This window comes from Apaloderma vittatum, unplaced genomic scaffold (assembly GCF_000703405.1).
Source record: "Apaloderma vittatum isolate BGI_N311 unplaced genomic scaffold, ASM70340v1 scaffold10786, whole genome shotgun sequence".
Taxonomy (NCBI): Eukaryota; Metazoa; Chordata; class Aves; order Trogoniformes; family Trogonidae; genus Apaloderma; species Apaloderma vittatum.
In genome coordinates this window covers 15,601-39,703 of record NW_009723370.1, presented here as the reverse complement: position 1 = coordinate 39,703, position 24,103 = coordinate 15,601, and the positions used below count along the sequence as shown (strand labels likewise).

The following is a 24,103-nucleotide window of genomic DNA, read 5'->3' as shown; positions in this document are numbered from 1 at the left end:
AACATGTAAATATATAAAATTATATATAATATGTATGTGTAATTTGACTAAAGGCTTTGAATAGGAATGTGATGCTTAGTTTAGTAAAAGTGAGCAGGCTTGTTGGGTAAGACAGTACAAACAGTATACAGCTAGACTCTCATCTGTGCTTTTGCTGCTTTATGCTACTCAGGTAGTCATTAATCCTTACTCTTTCAGACTTTCCTGTTACTTACTTGTAGTCAATCGGTCCAACATAATTAAAAGGGTGGGGAGCTATCATGCATGGGCTGTAAATAATTCCTTTTTGTACTTATCATCCTTAAGGCAGGAGTTTCAGTTCACTGAGAAAGCAAAGCCGTTTATAAGAACAGTGTTCAAATTAGGTGTGCTGCTTGGAAACTTAAGCAAGGTAAAGAGAAATTTCTGATTTCATCCTCACATCTTTCCATCTGCCTGGACAGAAATTTGGTTTGGTCTATGTGCAGTTTTTATGCTGGCAGAGTTAAGCTGTTAATGAGTTTGAATAGGTGTAATTCCTTATCAATATACCTGATCTATAATAAACTACAGTGTAGGGTCAGTTGCTTTTGCAAATTCATGGGTTTAGAGTCTGCTGAACTCATGATGTAGGTGTACTATCAAGGTGCAAAGCAAGGTGTTGCCAGTATTGGCATTTAGACTTTATGTTCATTCAATATACTATTGTCTTCCCTCCATAGACATATCCTACAGTAAAATGGAATCTGACAAAAAAGCCATAAGAGAAGACTGTACTGCCTAGAGAAAAAAACAAAACAAAACAAAACAAACTCAAAACAGTAATCTAGGAATTGGGATAATTCAGAGTTTAGGTTAAACAGGGTACACGTGCACTCTAATCTAAAAAAATCAAAATTTAGGAACACTTTGCAATCATTAACCCACAGAATAGTACCTATTAGGAGTTCATGAAGTACTTGAAAGTATTTGTGGAAGGCCTCAGCAGACCCACTGAAGATTTTTATGCATTGCATGTTCAACAGCTTGTAGATACTGCAGTCACACACAGGTAACGGTAAGGGTCAGATGCCTAAATCAGTATGCAAACAGTAACTTTGAAGGAGCATCTTGAAAACTGAAAAGCTATAATTAGAGAAACTGCCTTAGCATAAAACATTCACCAGGATGACCTACTTAGAAGGATCATCATGTACCTAAGATCCAGCTACACTTTTCAGTCATAAATATTACATCCTGGCTTTCTTAAGGCTGCATTTCTCTTCCAGTAAACACCTCAGTTTGCATTGTATGTGCTATCACATCTGATTTCTTTGAGAAACATTTAGGCTATATGAAATTAGTCTATAGGAAGGGACTAAAATTAAAGACATTTTCCAGAATAGATTAATTTCTGTAGTCATTATTCAAAAAGCTAGGCAAGTTGTATTACCTGCACATCTTGTGACTTTAGGGGTGGTTTTCTCTTAGTTTATCTAGTGCAGTCTGTAATATTTCCTATCCCTCAAAACAGTATCAGTCTTAAAACTGGTATCTGGAATATACTTCTTCTAGGGACAGGCACTACCCTGGTCCTCCACGGACCCCAGGGATAGTTCATACTACATTGGCAAGGGGAGTAGGATTTGCTTCATTAATTCCCAGACATTTATTTGTACTCCTGCATTACATCTCACTGCCTCCTTAGTCATACTACTGCAGATTTTTCTGAGGTTATGCTGTAAAATAGATCATTAAAATGATCATGGTTAAAAATAACCTTTGCTGCATGCTGGAAGCTGGTAGTGTTTTCTTGGAAGAACTGCTACAGAAATGTTAGCCTACTTTTTCCCCAAGGTGAGGCTTCTGCAACCCTATTGCAGTGCTCTGATTCACCCCCCCTTAACTTTAGACAAATGAGTAATTGTAATTGATTTCAGCTGTTCTTGCTATGGACTATTGCCAAAGAAGGTTCCTGCATTTCTTCTCTCCCTCTGCTTGCAGGCTGCTGTCGTTTCTTTCTACTACCCCTAGTGATAGCGCAGATGTGTAATGAGAAAATTGCCTTGCTGATATGCTTGAAAATTTCCAGAAAAGAAGTTAGTCTTTGGTCAAGTAAGCAAGCTGCTCTTGACTCATTGTGTCTGTATTTGTGAAAATGAGGCTGGATGAATCATAGAATCATAGAAACATTCAGATTGGAAAAGACCCTTAGGATCATCAAGTCCAACCATTAACCCTACTCTACAGAGTCCACCCCTAAACCATATGCCCCAACACCGCATCTACACGACCTTTGAACTCCTCTAGGGAAGGTGACTCAACCACCTCTCTGGGCAGCCTGTTCCAGTGTCTGACCACTATTTCTGTGAAGAATTTCTCCCTAATATCCAGTCTAAATCTACTCTGTTGCAGCTTGTGGCCGTTCCCTCTAGTTCCACTACCAATTAGCTGTGAGAAGAGACCAGCACCAACCTCTTTACAATGTCCTTTCAGGTAGCTGTAGAGAGCGATGAGTTCTCCCCTCAGCCTCCTCTTCTTCAAACTAACAGCCCCTGCTCCTTCAGTCGCTCTTCATAAGATTAATTTTCTAGACCCTTCACCAGCTTTTTTGCCCTGCTCTGTACTCTCTCCAGCACCTCGACATCCCTCTTGCATTGAAGTGCCCAAAACTGAACACAATACTCAAGGTGAGGCCTCACCAGTGCTCAGTGCAGGGACACAAGAGATAGAAGGGTGCAGGAGCAGGGAGGGTGCCTAGGACAAAATGTCTTGGTGCTTTCATGAGCTAGACTGGTGTGAGACCAGCTCATGCCAGATTAACACATTCTGGGGTGAATTAGCTGATGACACACTGTTGATCCAGGCTGCCTCTACTGTCAGTCTGGACAGGGGAGAGAGGGATGTGTCTGTTCATGATTAAAGTATTTGAAATCTTCAAAGTATGGAAGTACCACCACTTCCATCCACCCAGCTCCCTCGAGCTGTTTTTTTTTAGGATGGGACTACATATTGCTAAGGCTCAATGTGAATGCGTTGGCCAAATTCAGTCAACTTTGAGAGACTAGTACTGATCTCATAGAATCATAGAATCAGTCATAGAATCAGAGAATCAGAGAATCAGAGAATCAGAGAATGAGTTGAGTTGAAAGGGACCTTAAGGATCATCTAGTTCCAACTCCTGTGCCATGGGCAGGCACACGTTCCACTGGACCAGGTTGCTCAAGATTAGTCTAAGTGGAAGGCTCAGCAAAGGTTAGATACTTCATGGTGATTCATTGGGAGAAAAGCTACTGTTTGTAGCCTTTGGCTACATAGCAGAATGTTCAAATGAGGGAGGACACTGTAGACAGAATCGGTATGATGTGTGGTGCGTGCAATAGCTTCTTTTCATTGAGATTTAAAGCGTCGTATCACTTGAAAGACTAGAGTGTACTAAACTTCATTCTGAAAACAGTAGATATATCAGATTTCTCTTCAGAGTATTTTCCTTGTAGTCTGGAATATTTGCATCTCTGAAGAAAATCCAGGTTTGTATATTTGAAGCCCTGAACTGCAGTGTCCAGTGCTTAAACGGTAGAGTATCGTACAGCTGTGAAGAAGCAACTAAGAAGGAGCCATGTATAAACTTTTTTCTCTCGTATTTTGCAGGTTGAATATTACAGCTCCACATATACTTGGTCTTTTTCTACTGTTTTTCCAACACTCAAGAGAAACTCAAAACCGTATTCAGCAAGTCCCTCTACAGGGAACTTTAATACAAGATGGAGGAAACATACAAAGATAGGACTTCATTAGTGAAAGGGGCAAAAGACATTGCCAAAGAGGTGAAGAGGCAAGCGGTGAAAAAAGTGAATAAAGCTGTTGATAAAGCTCAGGATGGCTACACACAGAGGTCCTACAGCCGATTCCAGGATGAGGAAGATGACGATGATTACTATGTCCGAGGAGGAAATTATGGTGTAGAAGCTAATGATGATGAAGGATCAAGTGAAGCAACCGAAGGACATGATGAAGATGATGAAATTTATGAAGGGGAGTATCAGGGAATCCCCAACATGGGGCAGGGCAAGGATGGCATGGTGGCCTTAGGGCAGCCTATGCGTGATGAATATAAGGATCGCCATGAACTGGAAACAGAGAGGAAAGCTGATGAAGAAGAGCTAGCACAGCAGTATGAACTGATAATACAAGAATGTGGCCATGGTCGTTTCCAGTGGGCCCTCTTCTTTGTGTTGGGAATGGCCCTAATGGCTGATGGGGTTGAAGTTTTTGTAGTTGGATTTGTGTTGCCCAGTGCTGAAACAGATATGTGTATACCCAATTCTGGATCAGGATGGCTTGGTGAGTAAAGTCTTTGCTCTGACTTTGCTATTACAAGTGTTACTTACAGTATGTCTAAATATATATTTGTCAACGCCAATGCTTATATAAAAATATGTTTATATTCAACATAAATAAGCAATCCACAGTAACAGGTAATATGGATTTTATGAAGATTAGATATTTACTTAGATATTTGCTTTCTTTTCAGTAAGTATAAATAAATCACTAAAGTGGAAAGCTTAAGAGGAGAGGGATACATTTTATTCTTGTACCAAAGATTAGACATCCAGATGAAATAATTTTTAAAAGAAGAAAAAAAACAAACTCAACCCCACACTTGGAATATTTAAGTTCTGCTAGGTATATATAGGCATAAAAAAGAGTAAATGGTACAACTGCCCAGGAACATTGTCTTACTGCATGGGAGCCTTCCCAACAGTGAGGTATAATGCAATCTGGGAACCGCATGAAACCAGGGAAAATGCTGTTTAGCCTTTACTCTCCCTTTGTCTTTTACTCCTTTCATGCCAATGACTATTCTCTATCCATCCAGAAAGTATAATAGTTATTTTAAGTCTCGGGGGACTTCAGCTGATGGGGATGGGTTGTGTCTCATCCTTTTGCCCTCATGTGGCTTGGTGAGAGCAGCAGAGCTGCGAGCAGGTCAGTACTTGCCGTCGTGCAGCAGGTAAAGCAAAGCTCTCATGGGGCAGGGCTGTGGAGAAAAGGGTAGAAACGGGAATGAGGGCTTGGAATGTGGCAGAAAATGGAATATATGTGTGTAGATAAGCAGCTTGGGCCTGAAGTACCCAGGTTATTAGAGAAAAGGAGGATTTCTTATATTTAGGAAGCCTTGTCTTCTACCAGATGTACTGTTTGTTCCCTGTATTTTTACAGCACATGGTTCTATTGCAAGTCTCATTTTAACTTAACTCAGTTTCCTGATTGTAATCCCTGCTCAATATCAATTAGAAGGACCCTAAGATACCAATTGCATCAAAATTAGATTCAGAATTTTAAATATCACAAGGCTATTTGTGCTATTTAAAAATGCAGAAGCTTTCTTGATAGTCCATGAAGGCCAAGATGGGTTGGATTCCTGATACACACTGCCAGTTTGTCTCTGTAGGTTTCAGTAAAGTAGACTGTAGTCACCCTCATTTGTATCACTAAGCCTCCCCCACGTCGGAGGATCACAAGTGGAAGTGGGACCTAAGTTCTCAAATGACTGAGTCCTTTGAAGCGTTCTTTGTCATTTGATCATTTTTTTGTTAGAAATTAACTACTCTGGCTATTTTTACAGTGCAGTGATGAAACTTCTAAAAAATATAAAATTATCGAAGTTTTTATGGTTAAAGAGGCTGCATGCAAATAATGTGTTTGACACTGCTTGTTTACACAAATTTACTAACATTGTATTTGTCATGCTTGGACCTGTAAGGTTTTAGATTTACTTCTTACAGAAAGAAGATGCATAAACATGTCTATTTATAGCCATTTTGGAGCTCTATAAGTAATTCAAAGAGTAGAGAGAACAAAGATAAAGCAAAACAACCCCAAAAGGTATCTCTAGATAAATGTTAATGTGTCAGTACAGTTACAGAGAATACATTTTATTAAAGCAGTGTAAGCCCAACTTGATTTTAATGTGATTTTGTTACCCAGTACTTGGAAGTTGAGGACATCAATTTGTGTATTATTTATTTTAATCAAAAACGATTGCTGTAACAAAAAATGGATCTCAACCCCATATTTTAACTACAGATAACCCTGGGTGTTTTACCACAGGCACCCTTAGAATAAATTGAAAGGTTGAGGTCATTTTCCAGGATGGTAGTAGTATAAGGGTAGCCACCAAATCTATCTGCAGTTATTTCCTGTGAGCTTAAGTAAAAGATCAATGTTATGCAACATTAAGAGCTTCATGATGCTTACACATTCAGTAGCTAACTGATCTGTGGTTGAAGTTCCTTCCACTTACATTAAATATTAAACCTGGAAATTGATCTTTTCATAATTAAGATGTTCTGAACACTTCAGTGTTCAGCTTCTCTGATGATCAAGTTACAAGTGTGGAGACCATGGCCATAATGCTTTGTCTGTGTTATACCTTCTATATAGTTGCAGCAAATACATTATATTTTCTAGAAATAGCATTTCATTTAAACGGTTGCTGTAAGCATTATGGAGGTGTCTGGAATTAGAAGTAGGGAATGTTGTCCCTGCAGTAGCATGGGGCCATGGGGATTTGCAGCCACTTGTTAAGATCTGACCCATGTCAGGAAGAGAGCTGAGGATTTCCTTGTCACTAGACTTCTTACAATACTGTCCTGAGATATATTGAAATGATTCTGTCAATGTTTAATTAAAATTCAGTACAGAATTTGTTCAATACCTCACAGGTATATTTAAACATTTGCATGTATATATAGATGATGTTTGCTGACAAATTAAGGGAAACAACTCTGGAAGTCTTAGGTGTACAAGCAATCTATTATCATGACTAAAATGTAAAAGTTGTAATAGATATCCCTGTCTCCAAGAGAGACAGGGACCTACTGGAGAGAATCCAACAGAGAGCTACAAGAATGATCAAGGGACTTGAACGCCTCTCCTGTGAAGAGAGACTGAGAGAACTGGGGCTGTTTAGCCTTGAAAGGAGATGGCTGAGAGGGGACCTTATTAATGTATAGAAATAGCTAAGGGGTGGATGTCATGAGGAAGGAGACAATCTCTTCTCAGGGGTGCCCAGCAACAGAACAAGAAATAATGGGTTTAAGTTAGAACACAGTAGGTTCCAGCTTTACTGTGAGTGTGACAGAGCCCTGGCACAGGCTGCCCAGAGAGGTTGTGGAGTCTCCTTCTCTGGAGACATTCAAAACCCGCCTGGACGCGTTCCTGTGTGACCTACTGTAGGTGATCCTGCTCTGGGAGGGGGCCTGGGCTAGATGATCCCTAGAGGTCCCTTCCAACTCCAAACATTCTGTGATTCTATATCTTCCTTTTGTAATCATATAACACTAGCTTCTGTTCTGTGGTACTAACAAACGAAAAATTCTTTGTTAAAAGGTTAATATACAAAACCAGGAAAGAACAGAGATAAGCAGTTTCTTTCCAAGTGCATATTGAACACATTGCGACACTTGGTGGTTTTATCAATAATTTCAAAAAAATAATATGACTTGCCCATTGCTAATAGAAATACATCGTAGGCTGCAATTTGTCAGTATACTAATGCACATATTGCTGATAACAAGTTTAGCTATACAGCATTTGCAGACAGCATAACCTTAATTCCCATGATACAAAATATTCATCATGGCAGTGAATGCTTAGTGAAAGCATTTTTATATGATCATAACTAGGCCCTCACAGCCATGCATTCCAATTATTTTGCCATTGTGATTCCACATCATAATTGCATTCTAACTGGGGTCTTCCAGACAGGCATTTTTTTTTTCATGGTTATAATTCTGTAATCCAAAGGTTTTAGTGTTGTTAGAATACTAAAGTCATGGAACCAGTGCTAAGAATTATTAAGGTGAAATTGGTGCAGATATACAATATTTATTTTCCAGGCAGTTTTCTAGACTGTTAAGAAACACACTAAGAATATGTGAATCTGTCACTGAAAAAGGACTCACTGACTCTGTTGTAAAAAGCTATTTTTAATACATCATTCCCTGATAGTTTACCAGTGACCATGAGCTTATCAAAAGTATATGACAATATTCCTAGCGACTCCCTGTTGCACTTTTTAAAATTTACTTGCACCAGGGCAGTTTCCCAAATTCCCTCCCTATTGACACTCGTATGAGCTTGAGGTCACTATTGATTGATCACCAGCAGCATTTCAGAGCCCATACAGTCACACGATGAATCATAGAATCATAGAATGGCCTAGGCTGGAAGGGACCTTAGAGATCATCTAGTCCAACCTCCCTGTTTTGGGCAGGGACGCCACCTCTCAACTAGACCAGGCAACACATGGGAACTGAGCGGGAAAGTGCTGATTAGAATCATGAACTGGTTTCTTGATGCCTTTTGAGTTAAATAATAAATTTATTTTTTTTTCATCTCCATACAGTTGTTCTATTAAAAATAGGGAAGCTGACATGCTTATGCTCTTCCTGTGATTGCAGTGACATGTCATTAAATATGATGGAAAGGCCTCCTTTCCCTGCTCTATAACCTGTCTGTACTTGTCAACTACTGCATATATGTGGATCCATGTTGACCTATGGGATTCTGTAAGCAGTGAGGGAGGACTACACATTCATGAGACAAGTTGTAGGCTTCAATCTAAAAAGCATTGTTTTAACTCTTTTTCAGCTTCCATTTTCATGCAGCTCAGAACTGGACTAATTTTAGATTAATTCTCTGATTTGGGCATATTTTTCTGCATAACTTAGTTTCTGTGTCATCACATGCAGATTGTTCTTAGCTTTTATAGATTTTTTTTCCTATACCATTTAAATTGTTGCCTTTTCTTTCCTCAGCATCTCTGCATCTGATATACAATGAAGCATTCCTTTTCCCTAAGTTTGTCAAAGCTAGTCTTTCCCAGCTATATCTGTCCAGGATGCCATGCCACTACTGACCATCTTCTCACTGGTTCTTCCATGGTATCTGTAAGTTCTCACTTTCATGTGCAGGACTCTTGACAGCTGCAGTGCTGCCACCATTGCTAGCAGTAGATACCAACTGACTCCTGCTTGACTGGCCCATGACACCAGTCTTCATGGCACCAGTTAGCACATTTTTCAGACAGATACCTCCATCCTTTTTTTGTACTTTATCACTTCAGCAGTAGGGAAAAAATTCAAATAAATGTCCCAGGATTAAGTGATTATCTTCCTTAAGCCTTTTTTTTGTATTAATGCCGACAAAATATGACAACTGGTTAGCCACTCATGCTCTAACTGCCAAAAAATATGACAACTGGTTAGCCACTCATGCTCTAACTGCCATCCCTTAAAAAGATAAATTTTTTCCTTATTGCTTGCTGATAGTCCCTCTGGTCTGTTTTGAATCCATATATCATCTTCTTTATGAAGTTTAGACTGAAAGATCTCTTGAGCATTAATAATGTGGGGGTTTTGCTCTGTTTTGCCTTACCATTCTGCTTAGCAATGTGTTATACAAGTCCTTGATAGGGGCTCATAGATAATACAATAAAAAACCCAGAAATAATCTTTATATGTAAAAGATATTCTTAGTTGCTAAGCCATACTGACAGTTTCCTCCACCTAAAAAATTCAAGTATCATGGTAAATCACTAGGCTGATAATACAGGTATTGTGAATATGAACAGCAACAAACAACTTACTTCAGAAATCAAAGGATTTTCTGAAACCCCACATTTGGTGTCAAATAACGTCTTGATGTAAGAGTTTTCTCTTACGTTATCAGAGTTTAGTAATCACATTTTGTATAATATTTATAGGAAGAAGAGTATCAGAGGCATTGACCAGGTTGAAGTAGTCAGTCTGGGACAACACAAATGTACCTACCGCTTTTGTATTGATTACCAGTTTGCATATTAGCTGGTTCAATGCAATGCACTCTACATCTACGCTGTCTTAAAACCTTGTGCTGCAGTTTTGCACTCATCTTTTGCAACAACTTCATATTCAACAAATACCTTCCACAAACCCTATCAATGTCAAACTCAAGTCCTTCGCCTGGGACAGAATGACCCACATCAGTGGTGTTGGCTGGGCACTGACCTGCTAGGTAGCAAACAGCTCTGCAGGAGTAAACAAGTTGAACATGGATCAGCAGTGCCTTGCAAGCAATGAAGACTAGGTGCATTCTGGGCTACACTGGCAAGAGCAGCCAGTAAGTGAGGGGAAAGTGATCAATTTCCTTTATCAACACAGTGAGGCCACCTGTGGGATTCAGGTGGAACCACCTGAAAGAAAAATTTATCAAATTAGGGCAAATCCAGTAAAGGACCAGTAAGATGGTAAGAGGTGTAGAACATATGGCAAATAAAAAGAAGCAAAAGAAACTGGTCTTGTTTAGCTGTGAGAAAAGATGTCTAGGAGGGAGTCTCTCTGTATTGTTTGGTGACATATTTGAGGAAGGCTATAGAAAAGGTGAGTAAAATTTTTTACAGAGGAGCACAGGAGATCAGAAGTTGCAAATAGGGAACTTCAGGTAAAATCAAGAAAGTTCGCAGTCAACTACTGGGAGACATTGCTCATGGAAGATGGGGAAACAGAATCACAGAATCACAGAATCACAGAATGGCCTAGGCTGGAAGGGACCTCAGAGATCGTTTTAATCCAACCTCCCTGTCATGGGCAGAGACGTCACCTCTCGACTAGATCTGGCAACACATGGGGACCGAACGGGAATCAAACCTGCAATCTTGGTGTTATCAGCACCACACTCAACCCACTGAGCTAACCGGCCTACTAACTGATTAGGAGTAAGTCTACAATTCTTCATTATGCAGAGAAAACATGGAAGAGTGCCGTACCTGAACACAGGAACAGCATTCTTTTAGTGTTTCTTTCAAGGGAAAGAATAATTTTTCTCAAGAACCAAATCAAAGTCCTGATGGGCTCAAAAGAAAGGCCTCACTGATTTCAAAAGTTTGAACCAAGCTTTGTTTAGTTTATTTCCCCATTCTTTCTTTTATGAATTATTATTTAATATTTGCATTTTAGGAGCATTCAAAAGTCCCAGATTCAGGGTCCCATCATTCTGAACTCCAGAAAAGCATCCATGAAGATATCAAATACCTTTGTTAGTGAATGTGCACCTACTGGCTGCTGCATCTTGTGAAATGGCAGAGATTATTAAGATTTGGATTAACTTTTGGAGATTTTGCAAAAGCTCACTGAAGAAGGCCTAGAGCAATGTCATCTAGCCTTGAAGGTAGCCCTGCTTTAGCAGGAGTTCAGACAAGAGCTTTGTAAAAGTCTCTCCCAACCTATTTTTTTCTGATTTCGTAATTAAAAAAAACCCCTGTATATAAACGTACAACACTTCCAGCTTTGTATGACTAAAAGAGATGTTGCAATTGTTAGAGTTGACTAAACTTTTAAAGCCAACAAAGTTCTTAACTCATGGATTGTACACAGGCTTGCTGTTTTAAACACAAACTATATTTGTTCAGGCAAGATTCTATAGCTTAAGTAATTAGTTCTCTTCCTCAGCCTGTATGGATTGTTTCTGGCAGGAATCTGGGACCAAGTTACAAAATATAAGTGAATAAGGGATTGCAGGACCTGAGTCTGACAGGACCATTTTGTAAATAATCAGGCATCTGCATGCCCCTTGGGGTTCTCCAATGTGTCTAGGGACCTCACTACATCACTAGACACCTTGCACGTATCTCCAACTGTGGTTTCCCTTTTGCAAGTTTAGATAGGTTTCCTTGTTGCTGTTCCCACCTATTCAGTAGCTATAAATTCTCTGTGTAGGCCAGATACCTGGAGACATAGTGATCTGGAGGACAGAAAGAACTTTCTTGGGATTTCTAATCTTTCTTGAGGACTATGATTTAGTACAGAAGCTAAAGATTCTGGCCATGCTAATTGTAAACATTTTATCACAAGACTTTTTTTATTAATTGTAAATAAACATACTTCTAAAGCTTGAAAAAAGGCAATGAAAAGTAAGTGTATTTGTCTTAATGATCAATTAAGATTACTTCTGCTTTTAAATTCACTGAAACTGTTTTTAGACAGCCCTATTTTCGCTAGTCTGTTACACTTGTGGCTGAACTGGAATTCTATCTTCAGGGCCCAGTCCAGAATTCAAAGACTGAGAACTGTGGGAGTACAATATTGAGCAGCTGATTTTCGGTTTTGCATTTCTTCTTAAAATTCAGACATTTAAGACTTTATTTCACAACAGTATCCCCTTCAGGCTTATATTTTTCTCTTATCTACTCAATTCCAATGATACTTAGTTTTGACAGCATGGTTCCTCCATATACTATCATGCAGAACACACAAACAGTTAACCATGTTTGACACTTCTTTACTTATTAAAAGGTCTGAATTTAATAGATTGTTACAAAACCATCCTTTATACAACAGTGAGTAATATTCCTTCTGCTGCTGTAAGTAGGAATTTGTATATAGCACTGTTCTCTTTTATTGTTAAATATTACTGTAGGTCATTAGATACAGGTGAGATATATTGCGTGTTCCTGCATAGAATACAGTATGAAAAAGTGGGTGTCTTCTCATTATAATCCAGTTATTAGCAAGCTACCAGGTTTGTGATGACATAATAGACTACAAGTGACATAAAATGAAAGGAAACCAGGCACTGTTACTCTCTATTTTCCTGTTATGTGCAGCTGGTAGATGTGCTCCTATAGAGTTGAAATTTCCATTCATGTTTTTATTATGGAAAGCATGTTTAGGGTCTTTTTTAAAAAAATTATTTTAGACTTCAGAGATGGAGGAAGAGATTCAAAACTACTTTTTAAAAATGGAATCTTGGCTGTCGCATAAATTGCACAGATGTCAAAATGTTAGGTATTTGTATATTGGTCTGAGAATTACTGTATTCACATGAAATGCATCGAGGTTAAGAACACCTACTGAAACTATAGCAGATCTTTGAGTGTGATGAATCTCACTGAAACAACAGTGGAAGTCTGTTGTACCTGTAGTTAATAGTAGTGGATAAATCTTTAGCAGTGATAGAAAGACTTCGAAATAGAACTGCAGTCATTGGAATGGGCACTAAATATTCCTGAGCAAGGTGATAACTGGTCTGTAGGGGATGCCAGAAATACAAATGCCGTCACACATGCTCTTCGCCTTTTGTACAGTTCAGTACCCTTGCAATGACATTATTGAAGTACTCTTACTGGACTTCTTTTTCTGGTTGCCTTCCAAACAATTACTTGAGGGACAAAAGTTAAGAGACAGATCCTTATCTGTTCTAGTCAAGCACATTATTTAGACTAGTAGAGATGGTGATTGGACTGCATGGGAGTTTGGACTAGATGACCATTCGAGGACTCTTACAACCCCTAACATTCTGTGATTCTGTGGTTAGAATAATAGAATAATAGAACGGTTTCAGCTGGAAGAGACCTTCAAGATCATTGAGTCCAACCTTTTCCCACCACTAAACCATGTCCTTCAATTCAGCATCTACCTGTTTCTTAAACACCTCCAGGGATGGTGACTCAACCACGTCCCTGGGCAGACTGTTCCAATGCCTGGCAACCCTCTCAGCAAAGAAATTCTTCCTAATATCCAACCTGACCCTCCCCTGGCACAAGTTAAGTCCATTTCCCCTCATCCTGTCAGTCACCATGAGGGAGAACAGACCAACTCCTCCCTCTCTACAATCTTCTTTCAGGTAGTTGTAGAGAGCAGAAACATTTCCCCTCAGTCTCCTCTTCTCTAGGCTAAACAGCCCCAGATCCCTCAGCCTTTCCTCATAGGACATACGTTCCAAATCCTTTACCAGCTTGGTAGCCCGCCTCTGTACCCTCTCCTTTGTACCCTTTGATGTCCTTCTTGCAGTGAGGGGCCCAAAACTGGACACAGCACTCGAGGTGAGGCCTCACCAAAGCCGAGTACAGAGGCATGATCACCTCCCTGCTCCTGCTGACAGCACCATTCCTGACCCAGGCCAGGATGCCGTTGGCCTTCTGGGCCACCTGGGCACACTGCTGGCTCCTGTTTAGCCAGCTGTCCATCAACACCCCCAGGTCCCTCTCTGCCTGGCAGCTCTCCAGCCACTCCTCCCCGAGCCTGTAGCGCTGCTGCGGGTTGTTGTGGTCAAAGTGCAGGACTTGGCATTTGGCCTTATTGAATTTTATGTAATTGGCCTTGGGCCAGCGATCCAGTCTGTCCAGATCTCTCTGTAGAGCCTCCCTACCCTCAAGCAGATTGACACTTCCTTCCAGCTTGGTGTTGTCTGCAAGCTTAGTAAGGGTTTGAGTTTTTCTTTTCTGAAGGGAAAAAAGAGACAGCGGAAAGAGTCTGCAACGTAATTTTTGTCTGTTACAGACAGTACTAGAGCTGTATCACATGTAACATCATTGACTTGTTACAAGACAGAAACTGGGAGCACAGATTTGAGCTATTAATAAAATGCAGTGTATTCAGTCCTCTGTGCCGCTGCAGGCTCCCATTACAAGACAGTATTTAAGGTTGATCATGGCTGCCCTCCTTTTCTGAGGATGATGTTTTTCCCAAACCACCTTACTGAAGCCAGTGCTAACAGGAAAAACAGTAACACCATGTTAAATATTTTTCCTTCTTGACAGTGTTCCTGCACAAAGCTTCCCTGAGGAATACAAACTATGGGACACCATTAGTTCACATGCTCACTCTCTGCTGTTTAAGAGGTTCACCATTTAGCCTGGGATTGAATATGGTATTTCCCTGGCTCAATACCCAGTATCAGTCATGCAGTTTTACCCTGAGTAACAAAGTCAGTACAAAACAACATTAAATGATAGTATTGTTCACAGCTGAGAGCCTTGATGTTTGTATGCATTTTTGGCACAGTCAAATGCCGTTTTAATCAACTAATCTTCTGAGATCTCTATAAATAATGTAACACTTGCTTACTACTCTTCTTTAGTTAAATGTACCTAACTATACATGTATAGCTTGGAATGATGCAGAGATCAGTGTACACATAGCTAGTAAATAGCAGATCACTTTTTGAGCAAGACTTTTGTTCCCAGAGTGTAACCTTTCCTCAAGATTTAGCCCTTGTTTTCTTCAGCTGAATTCAGTCAGTACAGTGGATATCGGGAAACTTGCTTTTATTTAAATGACGAAATATACAGCCAGCAATTAGGATAATGCATGCATTTGTGAAGGTTGCAGGAGTAGCCAGTAAGATATTTGTGCATTTAATCACTTAGACACGTGTATTACCACCATATGCAAATACACCTGTACTGTTTATTTCCACAGAAAAAATAAGCTAAGTATGTGCATGCAATTATCTTCAGATCTCTGTCTCAGAGATTGATTGTGTCTAAAACAGTAAAAAAACCTGGCCTGCTTTTTTGTACACTGCAGGTTGTTTTCCGACTCTGCTGATCCCATGACAGATCAGTGGTTTTACCACAATTTATAATCTTACAAAAGTGGCCAAAAGAAGGAAATGCCTCCCAGAGGAAAAGCCTGAGGGCCATGGTGATTTCATGTATTTAATTTGGCTGTCGCCTCCACTTTTTCCTCCCTCTCTCAGCTGCCATGAGTTCTCTGGCTGATGATACATCACTTCTTAAATCAATATGTCAAGTGGAGTGTTTTAACCAAATCAGACATTTTAAAGATGCTGGTGCACTGTCTTCCAAGAATCTATTTGGTTATTTCTGCAACTAAATTATGGTCTGTAGTCATTTGTTCATAGAAATCTTGATCTTCATTGTTTGTGTATTTATTACTCTGAATTTTGCAACTTGCATCAGATGTTGAAATGAAATAAAAGAGAGGATGTATGATCTGCTTGGCAAGAAGAAGAAATATTTTCACAGAGAAAGTGTTAATGAGCTTCATTAAGACATGGAATGAACAAAATTTAATTACTCTTTGTCACAGCTGATTAGATTTCTTCCTATGCATTTTATCTATGAATTTAATCAACCAAAGATTTTAGAACCTTCAAAGTTTGACTTGTTATTTTATAATATCAGTATTTCAAAGATTTGGAAGCAAATTTTATGTTGTGATAGATGTCGTTGGAAATAGCTACTTATTCCAGACCTTTAGCTTATGCAAGGAGATGTCAGTGCTGAAAAGTATGGAACACAATTTTTTAATCTACTCTGACTGCATTTTACTGCAAATGCAATTCTTTCCTTGCAATGGATACATCTAGTATCACTATACACACCTGGTTACCTTGTTTGAAGTACCAGTTTGGTATTCTTTAAAATATGCACAATATCACTGCTTTTGTAGCTGATGTAGACTCAGAGTCACTATACTATACAAGTATAAATACTTAAATGAAGGAGTAATGCTAAATTACTACTAGAATAGAATGAAAATGACATATGCAAATGTTTTGAACTATTCATGCAAATCTTGTTTAACAGCTGTAGAAATAGTTTACGGTTTGGCCAAGACACTGCTATTTACAGACATTTATAATAAAACTTTTTTTTCCTTTGTTCTTATCCATTTTTCTACACTTTGTTGGCCCAGTACAGAATGAGAAGTACTGATAGAAAGAGATTATATAAATGTAAGATTTAGCAGTTTCATGTACTGCAACAGGCTAACAGGCTGCAGGAGTCCAGGAAGAGTTGCTCACAGATTTATTATGTGACTGAAACTGTGAGTGACTTCGGGAAGTTCTGTCCATAATTTTTGTTTTCATTGAAGAATCTTGGATTTTACACCCAGGCCAATGCTACTTACTACTCGGACTTCTTGTGGGCCACTTCCCTACCACTAACTATAAAATGTTGCTCCCTGGCTTTCTTAAATCAGTCACCTTTTTACCCAACACCTAAGGGTCTTTGTTCCAGCTAGTGAAAAAAAAGGGTTTTGGTGACACATTACATATGTCAAGTTATTCTACCTTTTCTTAACAAGTAAGCTTTTCTAAGGAGAAAGTGTCCCATTTGCAAATTTCTTCATGTTGTTCTAGCTGGATTGAAATTATTTGTTGCATACTAGTTAGCAGTGGAGAGTCTTATAGGAAGTTGAGAGCGTATGGATGAACTATGTATAATTGCTTTTGTCTGGTATTTGTCAGACCTGCTCATTTTTCACAGAGCACAAGTATTTTCCTAATCCACTTGAATTCAGAGTGATTTTCAGGGTTGATTCTGAAGTTGCCACTAGCAAGTCTTGTTAAATGGAGATCATGAACTGATAGATACAGTCATCTAATCAATTTTCCGTTTAGACATTATAACAGTGCCTCCTGGCACTATTGTAGATACGTAATTAAAATGCCTGTTCAGCATCACCAGCACCTACAAGTGCCTTGGCACCATACAGAGGATTATTCCGATCTGTTATTCTTCATTCTGACAACAGATTAGCTAATTTATTTCATTGACTCTAAATTGCAAACCAGAAGAAACGTGGGGGCTATTAGCAACATAAGTTTCCTTTTTCATGTATGCTGTTGTGTGCTGGGTGAGGAAAGACAGGTCTCTTGATCAGCACTTTGGGAGATGTGTGAGTTTCAGACCTTTATTAATTTTGGTAGCCTGTTCCTGATGAGTTAGGCCTAAATGAGTGTCTTTTTCTGAAACCAATGGAAAGTCTTTTTTTATTACTATTATTTTCGAGTTTGGTATTGTTTCTTTTCCCCCATCCTTTCACTTTGTTGGAACAAAGGTAGTAGCAGCCACTGTATGGATGAAGCAAAATAAAAGGAAGTTATTTCCTCCCATTTATAAGGTAAGAAATTTACACGCTGCTGGAATATAGTTACACTAAGTAGAGTAAGTGGCTGATTAAACAGTGATGAAATAATCAGCTGTTGGGTTTGATATTGTATAGATGCCTTCACTAGGAGCATAGTTTTATTAGTTGTTAGTGTCACGTGCCTTGATTTGCTGAGTTGGATGCGTATGTTACTAACGTAGGTGTATATACTTCAGGTTTTTGTTTTAATTTGGCGATATTCATGGACGCTGCTGTGTTTTGAGTCAGAAGCAGATCTGGGCAAATAAGAAATCAACATTCAGGCAATAAAACATATAGCCAAAATTAACAGTTTTGATATGAAATTAGATGATTAATGTGAGATGACTGCGTGGGCAATTTAAAGCTTTGGTGAAATATATTTTTTTGCTTTGAAATTTAATTAATCCTAGCACACTGCACAGTGCTGTGAACTGTTCAATCATTTGCAGCATTTATAATCATTCTGATTCTCAGGAATTTTGGAAGACCATTTCAAATTGCGAAGTCACAGCAATTTCTAGCATGACAGGGTCAATTCAGAGATGGGCAAAGAGTGCATTGAATTCAGCACTGAGCATCTAAATCTGACAGTAGAAAAATCCAGAGAAACCTCCACAGTTGCCCTGGGAGAAAACACAAATTAGGGGTATTAGGACAGTTTAACTAGGTGTGTTTTATGCAAAGTTTGTCTGCTAGGATTTTCTTGCTAATGCCAGGGGAACTGTTGGATCAAATGAGAAGATAAAATGAAAATACTATGTTCGGTGATATCATGTAGGGCATCTGTCAACAGCTTCACATCAGCATCTGGGATTAGATGAGTTTTTGATAAATTCTGTGCTCCATATATAACTTATTGGTAACTACCACAAAATTATAGAATCATTAAGGTTGGAATAGACTTCTAAGATCACCCAGTACAACCATCTATTCATCTACCATGTCCACTAAAACATGTCCCATAGTGCCACATCTACACATTTTTTTAACCCCTCCAGGGATGGTGACTCCACTACTTCCCTGTTCCAATGTCTCACAAATCTTTCAGTAAATAACTTTTTTCTAATATCTAATCTAAACCATTTTCTAAAGTATTGTTTATATGAGTAGAAAAATACCACATATTGGCTTGTTCTTGCATCCCCATGTTGCCAAATTTGAATGCTGACTGATTATTTCTGTTGTGTCAAGGAAACAGTGCTTTGGTCTTTTTCTCTGTGATGCATTGTAGATTTACCTAGCCAAGTGATAGCGATATTACGTAGCAGTACGTTGCAATAATCACTGCCATTATTCAGTTTGTAAATTATTCTAATGAAGAAAATGGAATAACTGTGATCAAATTTTTATTCTGGTAGATCTGATATGGAATAAATGAAAATTATAATAGTATCTGGTAGTATATGATACTCTTTTAAAGACTTAGTTATTGACATGATAATGTTCTTAAAGCAGAAGTGATGATGATAATATACTGCAAAGGCACCAGTTTACCATATTCTCTGTTATGCTGCCTTATCAGAAAATACAGCTGTGGAGACAATTCCGCATCCTAGCAGGAAATCTGTTACCTGTCACAATCTCTGCAGTTACTGAGCTGATTCTATGCATTTCTTAATTTATCTAATTTGGATCTGAGGAAGAGCAGGAGCAATCACTCTTTCTGTTATTACAGTGTTTCAATTAAAATAACATCTGAGTACACAGGAAACTCATCTGTTAAAGCAGGGTATTATTTCTTTAGTAAAAAAAACACATTTCAGCACACCTGCCTGTGTGTCCCTAGAACTGTAGAGACTTAATAGCATATAGACCCTTAAAGCAAGAAAATACTATGTTTTTCAAAATTAAGAGATAATATCAATGTCCAGAGTGAAATCACCTTGTTCTGCACTTAATACATAAATCAGAATTAGTCTCATTATATCTGAATTACATTTGTGTGAATGATTGTTATGTGACCCTTTGACTTGTACGTAGATGATATTTCTGTTAGAGGCCAAACCTTTCCAGCTATGAGTTTTCACCTCTGGAATTTCCCTCATGGTGGACACACACTGGTGTAGCTTATTGATTTGGAAATATATGCAAATTATTTTCCTGGGAAAAAAAAAATATAATTTCATGTTTGTGGGTTTTTTTCATTTCATGGAGAGGTCACAACTGTTCTCACTTCCCTTTCCTCCACAGAAAAAAAATAATCTTCCTGGCTCATCTTTAACCTTTTTAAGACCACAGCTGGGTAATAATGCCATGAATAGTCATGCCATGGGTAGTCTCAATGTTAAATAAAGACAAATATATTGTAGGTATTGGATGGTTTAAAATTGTATTGACTTAAAATTTTGTGTTGTTAATTTTTGTCTTCCCTTAGATGCTTTCTGCTTTCTGAGTATGCCAGAAGTGCCATTGACTTAGTTTATGTTGTCTTCAAACTATATTAGATGTTCCACAGTGGACTTCTACACCTACCTCCCTTTTTGAGTGCAGCTCTTTAGAAAATTTGGACTTGAGGTTTTTGAAAGAGAAAAAATATGGACAAAAATGTGGTTGGTTGTTGTTTGGTGTTCTTTTTTAACTTCCATTTAGTATTTTGTACTTTTTAAAGGCTTTATCTTTGTTTTGTACTTGTGAGGTTTCAGTTTAGAAGTATAGTACCTCACAAGTTTTATTTTGATTAGATCAATCATCAGATTATGCCTGTCATACTATTACAAGCCTGTCTTGTTTGAGTTGCTTGTGTTGCTGATGATCTTGTATCTTCTTAAAGATCAAAAATAAGTTTGCACATTTAACTGTTGAGTTAACTTGCTCTTTCATTTTCCTATCTACACTGGTCAAAAGGGTATGATCTTACTTTTGCTCAGGTTTGCTTTCAGGTCTATTTTCCTGACTTTTATGGTTGAGCTTCTCTATTGGAATTCACTGGTATTGTCAGAGAAGAGATTTTTTTTTTCACTGATCTCTTTGGGATTCAGTAAATTCATCTCAAAGACTGTAAATTTATGTCTTTCTTTATTTATTATGAAGATAAAGTTGTCCTTTGTTACTGACTGTAAAGGATATACAAAATGTATTGTGTTGGATTTGTGTCTGGTGGATTTTTTTTGGTACTGAGGAGAGCTAGAGGGGTGGCTCCTCTGCAAAGCTTCCATGAGTGGCTGCATGGTTCTTTGTTGCCACCTGGGTGGTCTCAGCCCACACACTTGTACACTAAAAAGCTAAAAATTTATGCAGAAGCTAAATGGTCTGTCATGCCACACAGTAATTTTTCCAAAGCAACATACAGCATTCATAGAAGAAGTTTCGTCCCTTTCATGTCTTTAAACAGATAAACCCCATTCCCATGACTGCTAAAAATAATTCTAATAATGTAATAGTAAGTAAAACTTGAGTGTTTTTGAATATATATTAAGCTTCAAAATGAATCTGTAATTAAGCATCTGTCCTAGAGACTATGAAATTTTAGACTGAAACCTGTCTGCAGCTGTCCTGAAAGGGAATGCAGGAGGAGTGGGTTAGTCTCAAGAGTAGTAATAAAAAATGAGTCTGACACTGTGGCATTTTGGGATTTGCATTCATTTAACACCTGAAGTTAGGAGAGAAAATTAATTCTGTGGGAAACAGCTAGGACCAGGAAAGTGCTTGTCTGCCTGGACTCAGCACTGCTGAGGCTGCTTCTTGAGTACTGCGTTCAGTTAGAAGGACATTGAGCATGTCCAAAGAAGGATATCAAAACTTGTGAAGGGTCGAGAGAACCCTCTCCTATGAGGAGTATGTGGCATTGAAGTATGTAGCATTTCTTCTGTGGAAGTGAAATACAGGTTGTTAAAATTTGATAAAAGAACAATAGAGGAGAATATTCCTTTTAGCATGTCATGAGTTTCTTTTCAGCTGTCTCTTGCTTCTTCTCAGTGCCTTCCCACTACATGAACAAGTTTGAGATTACAGATTACTTTGTGGGGAAAATCAAAGAATTATGTTACAGGTGTCATTAGTAGTCTTTATATTTTAAAATAAAAGTTAATTTCAAAAATATGTTTCTAGGCTCAGGATGGACGTCAAATCAGTGTGCGCCTTGAGCTGTATAAGCTAACTTCTTTAGAGGCACAAGTGTGCTGTACCAGCTAGTATTGTGATCACTATTAGCTGCTCAAAAAAGGAGTACCACCCTCAAGATGACATGCTAGATTAAAATCTATATTCGTGTATGTACACACATACAATTACTGTTTTTATGATGAGCATTCAAAGGTAATGAGAAAAGGGAGCAATATCTGACCAACAACAGGATATTTGGATATTTAATTTTATATATATGAAGTTATGCAAAATGTAATATGTGATTTATGAAAGGTGTAGCAAAAATATAGTGTTTTCCTTATGAGATTTATGTTCTGACCAGTGTAATTATGTAATAAATAACAGCTACAAAGGCTGGAACAGAAGGGATTGTGAAGGGTAAAATGATAATCTGATATTATTGTTTACTTGCATTTGTTAGAGGTTGCCCAGCTATTTCAACTGTTCTTAGTTCTCCTTTGCCATTTATCACTTCTATGGCTTATTGTGAATATTGCTTTGCAGGGAAAAGGTCTTAAGGAATGATCTGAAAGTTGAGATGAAGAAGACTTGTTTTATGGGCTGCAGGCAGGGTTGTGTTCTGAATAAGGAGACAGAAAATACAAAAAACGAAGAAAGGAAAATGAACTGAAACTTCTATCGTTGGCAGTTGAGTTGGTTCAGGCAGGATGGAAGGGAAATAGATCTATGGTGGGGGAGAGGGATTGTGGAGGGCCTGCAAGGCAATTGCAAAAAATATTTATTTAATTATTTATATTTAATTCCTGCTCTATAGTTGGTACATAAGATGGTAGCAACTGCTAGGTATATAAAACCCAGCCTAGGAAGTTCAATAAGAAAGTAGGTGGAAAAAGAACTACATATACCAAGTAAAATACAAATCTGATTGCTTCCGTCCAAAGCCTGAGAGCTGCTTTTACTTCTGACACTCTGTTAAATGTGTTGTGCATCTTTGCCAGGTGTTCCACAGAAAGCTTGTCCCTGGAAAGGAAATAATGTAAAATATGCTCAGCTGTGAATGGTCAAAGTGTTAAATATTTCGGCTTGCCTTTCTGTGGGAAAGTAATTTATGCTGAAAATATTATTAACATTTTTAAAAAAAAACACTCCAAAATAATTTTTTCCCTATCTCATTTTAATGTATATAATGTATATAGCTAGACTCTAATGAATTTGTTAAAAATTCATTGATTAAAAAAAAACCAGAAAGCAAACCCAAGAACTTTCCTGTCCTTTTTTGTATACAAGACAGTACCTTTTAAAATAAAGCAGTACATTAAAGTAGGAGGAAGACAAAAACTAAGCAAGGTGGACGTCTTTGATTCTATAGATCTCAAATGGAAAACCTCTGTTTCATAATCTGATTATCACATTTCGTTCCCAGTGATTAATCCACCACAGGAATGCTTATATTCTGGAAGTGTTCCGACAAATTGTTTCTGTAAGGGGGGTTATAATTTTTGCAGTATTTAACATGAATGCAGTTTATTACTGAGGAAATAGTGGCATGCTTTTTCCCATTCAGTCTTATTTGCCTGTATTTTAATTGTTTTAGCTAGAGGCACCTTGTTTAATCATTATATTCAGCTTCAGTGTGTCTGGTAATAGATGACAAAGGCACAGCAGGAAATCTGTTCTTCCTACACACATTTGCAAGCTATGTATATAATTTCTAATTACTGAGAACAAAGAAAATAATCTCTATACTGTCTGTTTAGTAAATATAGAATATTAACTGGTTTTGGTGTGGTCAGTTCTGGTCAGTTATGTAGCTCACAAAACAATATCTCTTTTTTTTGTCTGTATTGCAGGCAGCATAGTGTACCTTGGGATGATGGTGGGGGCATTCTTCTGGGGAGGCTTGGCAGACAAAGTGGGAAGGAGACAGTCACTCCTGATATGCATGTCTATCAATGGATTCTTTGCCTTCCTTTCATCATTTGTCCAGGGCTATGGCTTCTTCCTCTTCTGTCGCTTGTTTTCTGGATTTGGGTAAGCTCCTCTGGTTTTGTTCATTTCCATAAGTCTGTGTGTTAATGAAACTTAACTCTTTGGAAAAGCACATTATTTAATGTAGAAATATAATCTGTGTCAGAGATGAGAGAATTAAACAGTGTAACTGCTACAGTCCTGAAGGGTAAGAATAATGATTTTAGGGGAAAGACACAGACTGCAAATTGTGAGATTGAATTATGTTCTTATATTTCAGTAAACTTGCTTTGTGAACTTGATTAATCTGCTTAACTCTTTTATGCCTCAGCTTCTCTATGTATTGCTTGTTCAGTCAGCAGAGTAAAATTCTCCTCACAGGTGTACTGTAAGATTTTAGTAATATTTATAAAATATCTAATGCC

General features: G+C 38.2%; 1 protein-coding gene across 1 annotated transcript in view; it reads left to right on the top strand.

The window, feature by feature from the left end:
* Positions 1-3,722: 3,722 nt before the first annotated feature.
* The window catches only part of LOC104275969 (synaptic vesicle glycoprotein 2C-like), a gene marked incomplete at its 3' end in the record, with an annotated part of 32,192 nt that continues 11,811 nt past the window's right edge, over positions 3,723-24,103 (top strand). Inside the window, exons 1-2 of the mRNA XM_009872092.1 lie at positions 3,723-4,302; positions 23,561-23,741. Of these exons, the coding sequence (XP_009870394.1) occupies positions 3,723-4,302; positions 23,561-23,741 (761 nt within the window). The remainder of the gene's footprint in view (positions 4,303-23,560; positions 23,742-24,103) is intronic.